We start from the raw sequence: 12,106 nt of genomic DNA on the forward strand, positions 1-12,106 counted from the left end.
TATACCCTGAAAATTGACAGAGCAAGTGCCTTCAGAGAATAGCTTCCTGATGGTTCAGATACCATGGCTTCCATTAAAGAAGAGAGGAGCTTGCAGTTTATGGATTGCATCATCTAAGGCTCCGACCAAAAACGATGTAATAGTTTATGAATTCTAATTTTAATTTGCTTGATGGGGGCAAGCTTCCATTAAATTTTTCACTTTCACTTCAAAATCTTGGTTTGTTTCAATAAGCTCTCACAATTTTCAGTATAGTTTCAATTTCCTCCCTCTGTCTAGTTATGTTCCACTTAGCAACAACAGTGTCTTTTGAATTAATAAGTGAAAGAAATGGTGTATGATCTTTTCTATAACGCTTTATAATGATGTTATATTGATATTTATAATATTAAAATATAACACTTAACCTTTAATATATTAGTAAGATTAATTTATTTTTAAAATTTATTTTGTCATTTATAATTATTTAATTTAAAATATAATTGTTTCATTAACACTCATAACGTTTTATTATGATATTTCAAGTTAAATAAACATGTTATTATACAAAGAACACATACAAAAATATAATTGTTTCATTAACAGTTATAATATTAACAAACATAATATTTCATTACGATGTTCGAAGTCTAATAAACATGTTATTACATACAGAACATGTATACAGAAGAATAAACATGATTATTTTTTATTTGTTTTGTTTTTTTTTCCAGATATTTAAACGATTTAGTTATATTCTGAATATATTATTTTTATTTAGGGCACGTTAAAAATAATAATAAACCCTCTCTTTACTTGTTTATATTTGTAAACAGTTATTTCAACATTTTATGCATTAGCCGATATACCCATCAGAAAATTTGTAAATATACACGCACCCTCATATTTCATAGTTATACCAAAACAATTAGTGATTTAACTCTTTTCATTCCTACCCTAAAGGAGAGAGCAGACATGTGATTTTGGGCTAAACCATATGATAGGTCAAATTAATCTTGACCCACTTATCATTGAAATAAAAAAGAAAAAGAAAAAATTAATTTGTAAAAAGTTGATTTAAAGTATATATCTAGATTGAGATTAACAATCAAAATCCATGCATCATTATAAACAACCCTAGTTCATTTTTAGATCATTGACAACTCAAACCATTTATAACAATATCCACCTTTTTTATTCTTTTAAAAAATTTAGGTCATCCCCTAAACCATGATCCGGGCTAGCTTTACCTGAATCAACCACATATTAAATTTTAAAACTATGGTTTTGATCTTTCCGGTAGGGATTGGGAGGTTTCAGTGGCTGTTTTCATGGATAGTTTGTTGGCTGTGTTGGGTTCTGAACCATCGCTGCATGCAGCAATTCTCTGATGATCCAATCTCCTTGAATAATCATTGATATTAAAGCAAATAAGAAATGACAATCCAACACCATCCAAGAAGATTGAATCTAGACCTGGCCATGCATGGCGGTATCTAGTGTTGCTCCACCAGAAATAATTGCAGAAGCAACTCCTGGGACCATCGTGGCTCCCTTCTTTTTGAGAATATACAGGTTTCGATTCAGCTTTGATGGGAAAATAAAACGAAGCACCTCCACCAAAAACTACGAGATGAACCTTTTCATTGTGTGGCGACAAAGGGATCCTACCATTTCATCCTTTTTCATGTAATTTCGATTCAAGGGAGAGGAAAAACATGGCCCAGAAAGACTGGAGCTAACACCATGATAAGCATCGAAGAAGTACCAGTGATCAAGTTGTTTTCGTTAAAAATTTATTAAAATAATGATTTTTAATATATATTTTTTGAATAATATACTATAAAATATTAATTTAAAGCTTTTTTTAAAATAAAAATAAAAATCTGATTGGTGAGGAAATACATCCCAGTAACAAAGAATATCCCTAACCGTTGGGGAAATATTTAAAAATATGGAAAGAAAACAGCTAGTTAGGTTTTTAATTTTAATTCGTTAGAACATATGGTCCATTTAATATAAGCCTTGACTCATGCAGATGTCAGCAATAATGTATTTAATTATAGACAAAAACCGTTGCTAAATCGCTATTACAAACACTGGATTTGTCTACCTCCTTTGTTCAAATTCAAATTTGTGGACCGACCAGCATCAAACTAGTCAACTTTACGTACATGAAAATAAAATAAAAAATCTTACTATCAGATTCCCTCCATCGGTCACTAACATGTTTTTTTTCTTCTTCTTTTTATCATAGATATCAAGAAAAATCCTTATTTATTAAGTTCGGACAGTAACTTGATTAAGATTTAAGATTAGATTACGAACTTAACTCAATTTATTTTTATTAAAACATTGTTTTTGTATTTTTTAAATTTTAAAATAATATTATTTTATTAATAAAAATTTTAATTTAGGAAAGCTCAAACCTCAATCGGAGTCAAAATCTTAATAACAAATTAATGAGTGAGAGCTGTTTATTTTTTTTTGAAATTAATTTTTTAACATTTTTATATGCCGAAATCAAATAAAAAATTTAAAAATAAAAAAATATATTTTTAAATAAAAAATATTTTAAAAAATAGTCAAATAAAAACATAAATTTATATCCAAATACAAATCAATAAAAAAAAAAATTAAAAAGAAACTAGCCGTTATGAGTTGTATTAAGGGAGGGCCCAACTCCAGAATTCGGATGTAATCTAATGGAAGGAAAAGAAATCTATCAATCAGACAAACAAGATTCAGACACACAAAAACAAAGAGGAGAGATTCATCCCCCTTTTCTCACTGACTCTGGAAAAAAAACAGTCTCCTTTCTCTGCGAAGAACTGATTGCCTCTTATTCTTACTCACCCAATTTGCCTTTCTTGCTTGAAATATTGGAATGGACCCATTTGAGCATAGAGCCTAGTTTTCAAAATTTAAAGGGAGACTACGACAGACTCTTCTGGCAAAGCTCTTAAATACCTGCTGTCAGTAGAGAAGGGTTTTGAATAAAAAAAGAATATTTTTGCTGGTAGGATTTACTTTCTTTGTATAGGCAAAGAAGAAGAAATGGGAGAATCAGCTTGTCTTTTGAGATCCTTTTCTCATCCATCTAGTGCTTCCAGAGAAGCCAAAGAGGTTAGTCCTTCGAACTTCTTTTTGTTCATATATTATTTCATTTCTTGTCTTATGATGTTCTGCAGTTTAAAATTCTTCGTGTTATTTAGTAATATTTTGTGGGTTTTGCTTCAGTTGTTGTGATCTTGCCTGCGATATTGAAACATCTTTAAAGAATAATGAATGGGGTTTTTAGTGAAATGGAAAAAAGGCTGTTGTGGGATTCTGTTGCTCGTTTTTGTTTTCTTTCTGAGCAAACAAACAGACCTTAATGCTTCGAGGATTCACTCGTTTCTTATTTAGTTGATTTCTGCTGTTCTTGATTATGCTCAAAGCTTTGAATGAACTCTTGAAAGGAAAATAATTTAAGCTGTCTCTTTTATTTTACTGAACAGCTAATATTTTCAGGAAAATTGCATTAAATGCACCGAGGATTGGCTCTTGTTACCTTTCGTTTTGGGGACATCTTTCGTATTGATGATTTTTTCCATTTCGCATTGCCTTTTTTCTTTCTATTGTTAAAATTTATTTGAGACTTGAGCATGATTTGTCTGGCCTTCATATCTTCAAGATTACGGCTTTTTTTTTTTTTTGATTAATAATAGAGAAACTGAGCGAGTCTTTGGAGTTTCTTTGCATTTCAGTGTTAATTGTTTTATGTATATCATCAGTTTGAAATGGATGACAATAATAAGTTAACATCAAAGAAAATCATTGAGCAAACATGGAATTCATTTTTGAGTTTCAGGACAATCCAATTCGAGCGCTGACCGAATCAATCTCATTCGGGAGATTTATGTCAGAATCTTTGGCTTGGGAGAAGTGGTCAACCTTTAGTCACAATCGCTACTTGGAAGAAGTTGAGCAGTTTTCCAAGCCAGGTTCTGTTGCCCAGAAGAAAGCATATTTTGAGGCTCATTACAAGAAGAGGGCTGCCATGAAAGCAGCAGCCTTGCTTGAGCAAGCGAACGCGGCATCTAATGTTCCTGAAGTAGAAGCTGCAGACGAGGCTCTCAATAGCTCTCATGTTAATTCGGAGCTTCCCAAAGAAACCAATGATGTGATCATCAATGAACAAGATGAGGGGAGTGTTGATGCTGGCGTAATTCAGTCCTCTGATGCGAATGCGTTTTATGCTGACGAGCTAAAGGATAATTTACAAAATGCGAAGGAAGAAGGAAATGAAGAGGTGAGAGAAAAAAATGTTGCAATGGAAAACTCTATTCAGGTGGAAAATGTAAAGGAGAACGAAAATGCTGAAGACTCTGACATTATTGTGGCCATGCCAGAAGAGAAAATACCCAATAAGGTAAGTTGCCATTCCAATCAGGTAGCTGCTGAAGAGGAGAATGTAACTTTACCAAGTAAGGAAAGGCAATCAAAATCATCGAGTCAGAGTAGAGCATCAATACTCCCCAAGTCTTCTGCCAAACCTCCGAGTTCAGCAAGACTAAGAGCTGAAACAAATGATACTCCAAACATTAAGAAGTCTGCTGGAGAATTGATGAATAAAAAGAGAGTAACTCCGAAATCTATCCACATGTCAATTAATTTTGCTTCTCAATTTCAAGACACCAGTGAAAGTTCTCTCAGAGTATCTAAATTCAGGTCCGCTACTCCAGAAATTCCAACCAAGGTATCTCCATTCCTCATGCCATGATCATTATTTGAACTACATCATTTTATGCAGCACTCATGCGTGCACACACTTCAATTATTACTCACACCAGTAAGAATATACTTATCCACCATGAATGAAAATGTTGACGTGGAAAACTCTATTCAGGTCGCAAATGCAAAGCAGATTGAAAATGCTCAGGACAGTGACACGGCCAATAAGGTAAGTTGCCATTCCACTCAGGTAGCTGCTGAAGAGGAGAATGTAGCTTTACCAAGTAATAAAAGGCAAATGAGTTCTTCATCAAAATCATCTAGTCAGAGTAGAGCAACGAAACTCCCAAAGTCTTCTGCCAAACTGTCAAGTTCCACAAGACTAAGAGCTGAAACAAATGCAACTACAAACAGTAAGAAGTCTGCTGGAGGATTGATGGACAGAAAGGGAGTAACTCAGAAATCTATCCACATGTCAATCAATTTTTCTTCTCGTTTGCAAGACACCAATAAAAGTTCTCTCAGAGTATCTAAAGACATGTCCGCTACTCCAGAAATTTCAACCAAGGTATCTCCATTCGTCATACCATGATCATTATTTGAACTATATCATTTTATGCAGTACAGACACTCATGTGCACACACACTTCAATTAATACTCATACCAGTAATAATGTAGTAACTCAACATGATGAATTACATGTCTAAACTGCAGGGATCTGTTTATGGTGTATCAAAGCTTCTCCCTTCAGTATTTCGGCGTTCACAAGATAGAAGGTAGTTGTCTCTACAAACACCAGCAGTTGACCCATTCTAATTGTTGTCATTGACGAGTGTATCCTTGCAGAACTAAGTCAGAGCTCAACAAGTCAGTTTCAGGAAAAATTACAGCAGGTGGAATATCGCAGATGCTCTCTTCAGAGTAAGGACTTTGCTCATGGATTTCCTAAATGGTTCTTTTTTGTCTGTACCATATTTCTCATGCCGCGGTCATATGTTTGCTTCTGTGGGACTAGTTGGTATAACACACTGAGTTTGTAGCATAAAATTAATTTTTATGTTTGCAGCATTGTTGCATTCTTCACCTTTATAGCACACCATTGATGGAGAATGAATAATTAGTAACTAGAACAGAGAAGCAACATTTTTCCTATGTTCAAATCCTAAACATATAGAATTACAGCTGCTCGAAATCTTCAAGTGCAAAGGGAAGCAAATCACGACCTCCACTTATCTCCTCTCCATTTAGCTTTAGAAGTGATGAAAGAGCGGCAAAAAGAAAAGAGGCAAGATTCATTTCTTCAGTTCTGTCCATTTATTCCTTGTTACAATAATCTCATGGTGTGATATCTCGTTTTTTTCTGGCTATCCTAGTTCTTTGAGAAGCTTGGAGAGAAAAACAATGCAAAGGAGGACACAGAAAAAAAGCATCTGCAAGCAAGACCTAAGGTTGTCTCACATAACCTTATTTTAGTGTTTGTTTGGTATTGTGTGTCACAAATGCTAAGATGGGTTTCCTTTATTCTATACTCAATGATTCTATCCAAAAATTATTTTCTGACATTGGACTTGCATTTTATCCTTGTTTCTTGATAAAGCCATTTTCAAAAAATTACCTTTTCCGTTAATGCTGTGCAGGAGAAGGCAGAGTATGACATTAAGAAACCAAGGCAGAGTGCTGTCTTCGGGGGGAAGCCAAGAGATGACTTGCATCAAGGTTTGCGGTCTCCAGAAAATTCAACGATGAAGGTTCGTCTAATATCTAATATTCATGAATAATATTTTGGTAGTAATATGTTGACCTCATGGTCAATGTGCATGAAGCTGCTAGAATTTGCTGCATTGGTAATTTAGAACTGTTCTACAAAATTTAACATTTAGAAGAACCTAATACTACAAAATAGGAAATCAAACTTGCTAATTAGGCATGCTTTAGATGGTCAATCATTCAAAATTTGAACTTGCGTCGACCTACTTTAGAAGTTCAATCATGGAAATCATCTGACCTTTCCTATATTTCTTCTGTGGATGAGATGGTTTTCCCATTTTCCATAGGACCAGGGGTGAAAAGAAGTAGAGATACGGTTCTAAGTCTAAGCTTAGATGCATTACTTTTTTTTAGTTTTACAGATCAATCATGTTTTGCAGATCCCGTTGACTCGACCTCGATCACCGAAACTTGGGAGGAAGTCAACCTCCAATGTGGCAAGCTCCAAGCCTGTTATCCAGAGAAGTAACCATAGCTCAACTCGCTCAATCACCTTGCTACCGAAGAAGAACACACATGAGAATGCTTCTCCAAATATCCAGTCGTGAGCTCCTTGTACGAGGGTGCGTCGTATGAGCATCTGAACTATGTTGTGTTTGATCAACCCAGCTAGTGACTCTGCAGATTTACCTTTCTACACGCTACACAAGGAAAATAATCCTTTGATGGCAACGTAATTTTGATGACAGTGTTCAGCATTAAGGGCTGGTTTGATGCTTTTGCTGCAGTGCAGCGCAACGCGAAAACAAACATAGCCTGTAGAATTTTATACCAGTCATTTTTTCTGTTTCCTTGTGGAAGTTGAATAGTTTTGGCAATATGTAGCGTGTTGAGGTTTGACAGTAGAATCGAAGGGATCATTCTTTCATTACATGTTGAAAGATTGGCACTATTGTTTCATGGCCTGCTATGTAAAACAAGCACTATAAAATCTGTGTATATTCTCAATTATTAGCTTAGCATCACTTTGTTTTCTAGTCCTCGAGTAAAGCTAAATGCTGATAGAAACTAGCTCTCTCCCCTTTCCTCTTATGTTTTCGACTATTATTTCCTATTCTTTGTTCATTTCTTTTGTATTATACACAATCTGAATCAAAAACCTACATAGACAGACCAGTCCATTTAATGCATGAACAAAGGGCCCAGGATTAATAAAGCTGCTTAGTGCAGTTGATTTTAGGTCGAGGCCAAACAAGTGCGTGCCAGTACTGCCGAAGGATTGGACCTTATCAGAGTTCTGCAATGCCATCAATTGAGTCAGCTCAACACTAATCAGGCAAAATGAGCATAGAACGGACATAAAACCATTTCAGTTAAAGCAGCAGAATGAGATGTGCGATGATAAGATTTCTACTTCCGGCAGCTAATACATTGTAAGGAATGTGACAGATGCAGCATACAGCACAGTAATGCAGGTACCAGAGGTGAGTGACAGACATTATTATGCTGGATGTTTGTCATCACTCCTATTATACATGTTTCAACATCCAAGACCAGACCGATCAAAAATAAAATATCCCAACCCAGAGTTAGAAGGCTCCTATAATGTATTGGTACAGAAAAAGATAAGGCAAGTGATCCTTCATCATTGAATATGAATGGAAGGGAGAGGAAGATCATGCTATAAACAAGCTTTGATCTATTAGAGAATATTCTGTTGGGTCATTGAACTCATAGTCAAACCTCAGCCCATCATTCAAGTTTACCGGTACGTCTGTGATAAGACCTGGGTCGAAGTATTCCAGAACCTCTATGTTCTGGAGTCCGAGATTCATATAGCAATCACCTGGAACCCAACATACTTGCAAGTCTTCCTCCAAAGTTGTGAAAGGTAGCATTCCCAAATTTATGTTTTTCCGGGAAGATTCAAATTCTGTAATGGAATTCATATTGAAGCCTTGATTTTCCAAACTTGGTGTGCTCTTGGAAATGAGCTCAATAGCTTGATGATTTGCCACATTGGTCTTTGTTTGAATAGGGCTAGAGTCAACCGCAATAGCTGTTGAACTTGCATGGTTAACATTGCTCCTGTACTCGTTATGAGAAGGTGTTAAGGATGGTGCAGAACTGATGGCTGGAGCAGGTTGTGGATAATCAGCTTGGGTAAGCTGCTTTTGACCAGGCAGTGGAAGGTGGCTGAATTCATCATTCAAATGAAGTGGATTATGTTCTTTTTTTAGTTGAATCTCTGGAATTCCACACCAAGGATACTTTGTTGGGAAAGTAGAATCCAATGCTCCAAAGTCTACTTCTGATTGTGGAGGTGCAAGGGGATGACCAAATTCCATTTGTGAACTTCTGGGTATACAAGGATTGGGAACATTAACAGTTAAGGTTCTTTTGGGTTCTTCCACAGGCGTTGAAACAAGTCTCTTTCGATCACTGTCATGGCTTCTGGGATCCCCATTGTGGACAACTAAGCTACTACCAGAAAATCTGTAGCTCCCATTCGAAACATCATTGTGCTGCAAGTTGATGGAGTTCTGAGAGCCAAAACTTCCTGCAGAATCTCTTAAAGGTGAATCTGACTGCTTTATCCCACCAGCAGGATTTTTAAAATCGTTTTCTTTCTGCAACCTACTCAAATAGAGACGGTATTTCTGCATGTAAGAAAGCCTTTCCAATGAGGAATACTATACTTCTCAAAATCAAGTACGCTCATAAGACATATTGAATTTAAAAATGACAGAAAGATGTTAAAATTCTTTGATTGATTTTCATAAGTTATACCTGCAAGTGGCTAGCAACGTTTTCTCTTGTTAGCCATGGCACGTTCATCATGTCAAGTATTTTCTTGGGACCAACTTCTGCCAAACAGACACTACCTGTCATTGCTCCGTCGAAGGATGGCAAAGATGTGGCTATATCATTGGAAACCACATAAAGAATTCAATGCTAATAAATTTTTCATAAAATATGTGAGCATTCATAATTCCTGAATTGATTCAAGCACCAAGTTTCTGAAATGAAACATCAAATAAATACTTACTATCAAATCCTATCTGATTTACGGCTTTGACAAATTTCTGGTGAAGATCTACTGACCAAACTACTCTAGCTTTCTTTGTAGAAATACTATCACCAGTGTCTTTTTCATCATGCTTGCTTTCAATATGTTTTCTTTTCTTTATGGAAGTAAGATCTTCTCCACAGAGCACATGCCCATCCTCATATTGATCTGATCCATTTCTAGTCATTTGAAAACTTTCGACCCGTTCAAGAGTTTCAATGTCTCTTACCTCATGTATTTTCTTTCTGAATACATGCTGCCATATATTCCGGAGTTCTTTCATTCGTATAGGCTTAAGAAGATAATCACATGCTCCATGTTGAACGCCTTTCATCACCCTGCTTGTCTCTCCATCAACAGACATCACTGTAAGTTGACAAGCGCAACTGGTCAGAAGCTGAATCAATATTCCAATATATATATAGTGCAAGCACGACATGGGTATATGTATACGCAAATAGAAAATATTGGCATTGAAATAAAATTCCAGAGTAAGAGAAAAGAACCGACTAATGACTGGAAGATCCATCTCCAGTCCAACTTGCTCTAAGAGTTTGAAACCATCCATGTCAGGCATGTAGACGTCACTAATTACAATGTCATATCCTCCTTTCCTCTCACGAAGCAGGTTCAAAGCATCTCTTGCCAAACCGCATGTGGTCACTAACAAAGCATTCCAAATGGAAATGTGAGACACTACACGTATGGTCAAAAGCCAAGAATCTTGCTATAGAATCACATCCAGCATAAGAAAACACTTTCACTGAACAAGATATTATTGTGAGGGTGTGAAATACCAAAAAAGTAAGAAGAAAATTATGATGTTAAAGTCCTTCAATAGTACCAGAAGAATTAAGGAAAAAAATATCGATGGAAGAGGCACAAGTACTTGAAAACAACTATATCCAAAAACCGGGTTGACTATGAGTGTTTAAAGACTCTACAGGGAATTGCAGTAGTGAAGCATATCCTTCTAAATATAATGAAAATGCCAAGGAAAATCAATGCTAACATGTAAAATGATTAGCTGAGCTTAGAAGGTGTTTGGAGCTGCGGTGGAGATGCTTTTCTCCCACCACACTTCTATCAAGTTTTTTGCAGGAACAAAAAAAAAAAAAAAAACCAGCTACAGAAGTAGCTTAAATGGCCAAAAATCAAAATTCTGAACATTGAGGCTCATGAGTTCTGTTATGACAGTACTTTCTTTTAATTAAAGATCCTTTAAAAAAATTTAGTAAATTTTATACCTTACGTCCATATTAATATCATGTTAATCAAATCATGATTTTGATTTTTTTTAACTATTATTTTGGCCTTCAACTCCAAATCACTTCAAACAACAGATATAATTTAACTCTGTTATGGCAATGATAGCTGTAACCACAATCATAAACACATAAAAGCCAACAACATTGCCAAACAATCATAATCCATTCAATCTCATCATGCTCAAGATCACTAAATCTGAGTTAAATGCACCCAGAAGATGAAAATTAAATAAAACTGGAAATACTAAAAGAGTAGGAGGATATTGATGTGTTTCATACTTTCAATAGTTTAGTTGGCTAGTACTAGTGGAGCAAACATCAATAAACCCTCTAATTACTTTAACCAACTGCAAAAAAGAAAAGAGGACAAATCTGTGAAAAGAGTAGCACAACATCATTGATGATAAACTTGTATATTTCTGTTGGAAATAAGCAAATTCCGAGCTTCAAATCTTGAAATCAAGAAAGACAATTCCTCCACATTCCCAATACCATGAGCCTGTTTACAAAATTTTGGAACTTGAAATGATACCCGAGGTGATAAATAATTCCTGAAAATAATAAAATCCAAAAATGCTCAAAAACAATACAACAACCTTCCATGCACAACTTTGGAACCCTTTAGTTGCATGTCACTTGCATAGCTCAAAAAGGAAGGAAAAAAATTGCGGGATATCAATTATTTAAGAAGAATCTCGAATTCTCCATGTACTAGCTTACAACAGAGAAATCAAGTTATCCTTCAGAGCCCATGAAAGAGAAAAACCAAATAACAGGAAAGAAACAAAAAGTAAAAGCCACCATCAAGCAGAAATGAGACCGTGGATTGTAGAAACAAAACCCAGTTCAGAAACAACAGTTTGTAAGTGAAAAAGAAATCGCAAGGATCAACTAAGAAGAGTAATAGATAGGTGCTAGTAAGAAGCGGATGTGGAAAAAATATAGTTAAGTAACCTTCATAAGAGCATTTCTTGAGCATCTTTTCGAGGATTTTTAACCAGGTGGGATCATCATCGACAACGAGAACACGGAGACCAGCAGGAAACGAATCATTTCGCGGAGAAGAGAAACCATTATTTTCCATCATGGACAGAGACAGATAGGGAGACAGAGTCAGTGCTGTACGTATATATATTTGAGTGTACGTGAGAGAGAAGGAGATTGAGAATATAATTAGAGTAGTAACAGTCTTTGAGGAGAGAAACTTGTCTGAGTTTTTGAAGTAAAAACTGGGTTAGTTTGTTTGGGTTTTAAGAGAAGAAACAGAGGAGACAGAGACAGAGACAGAGACAGAGACATGCACTGTAGAGAATGTGAGTGAGAAAGAAAGCGAGAAAGCACCCTCCAGAATATTGGCATTTGGCG

At 35.6% G+C, this 12,106-nt stretch overlaps 2 protein-coding genes across 6 annotated transcripts; one reads left to right on the plus strand and one right to left on the minus strand.

Annotated features, from left to right (window-relative positions):
- The first annotated feature begins 2,682 nt into the window (after nt 1-2,682).
- LOC7494796 (protein WVD2-like 7) lies at nt 2,683-7,440 on the plus strand. Its single transcript, XM_024607612.2, has 9 exons — nt 2,683-3,105; nt 3,833-4,720; nt 4,871-5,263; nt 5,411-5,472; nt 5,543-5,617; nt 5,879-5,981; nt 6,070-6,144; nt 6,334-6,444; nt 6,844-7,440. The coding sequence occupies exons 1-9, from the start codon at nt 3,037-3,039 to the stop codon at nt 7,009-7,011; spliced, it is 1,944 nt and encodes a 647-aa protein (XP_024463380.1). The 5' UTR covers nt 2,683-3,036; the 3' UTR covers nt 7,012-7,440.
- A 336-nt stretch (nt 7,441-7,776) lies between these two features.
- Nucleotides 7,777-12,106, minus strand: LOC7494797 (two-component response regulator ARR11). Of its 5 annotated transcripts, none has more exons than XM_024607617.2 (6): nt 11,696-11,841; nt 11,021-11,088; nt 9,984-10,136; nt 9,453-9,839; nt 9,194-9,324; nt 7,777-9,063 (listed from the first exon to the last, which is right to left on the minus strand). In XM_024607617.2, coding segments are annotated over exons 2-6 (1,656 nt in total). In that variant the 5' UTR covers nt 11,022-11,088; nt 11,696-11,841; the 3' UTR covers nt 7,777-8,079. The 5 variants fall into 5 exon arrangements, with proteins under 5 accessions (XP_024463385.1, XP_024463386.1, XP_024463382.1 ...); XM_024607618.2 differs by lacking the exon at nt 11,696-11,841 and adding an exon at nt 11,338-11,677; XM_024607614.2 differs by lacking the exon at nt 11,021-11,088 and having other exon boundaries at nt 9,194-9,288; nt 11,696-12,106.

Source organism: Populus trichocarpa, chromosome 8 (assembly GCF_000002775.5).
Source record: "Populus trichocarpa isolate Nisqually-1 chromosome 8, P.trichocarpa_v4.1, whole genome shotgun sequence".
Taxonomy (NCBI): domain Eukaryota; kingdom Viridiplantae; phylum Streptophyta; class Magnoliopsida; order Malpighiales; family Salicaceae; genus Populus; species Populus trichocarpa.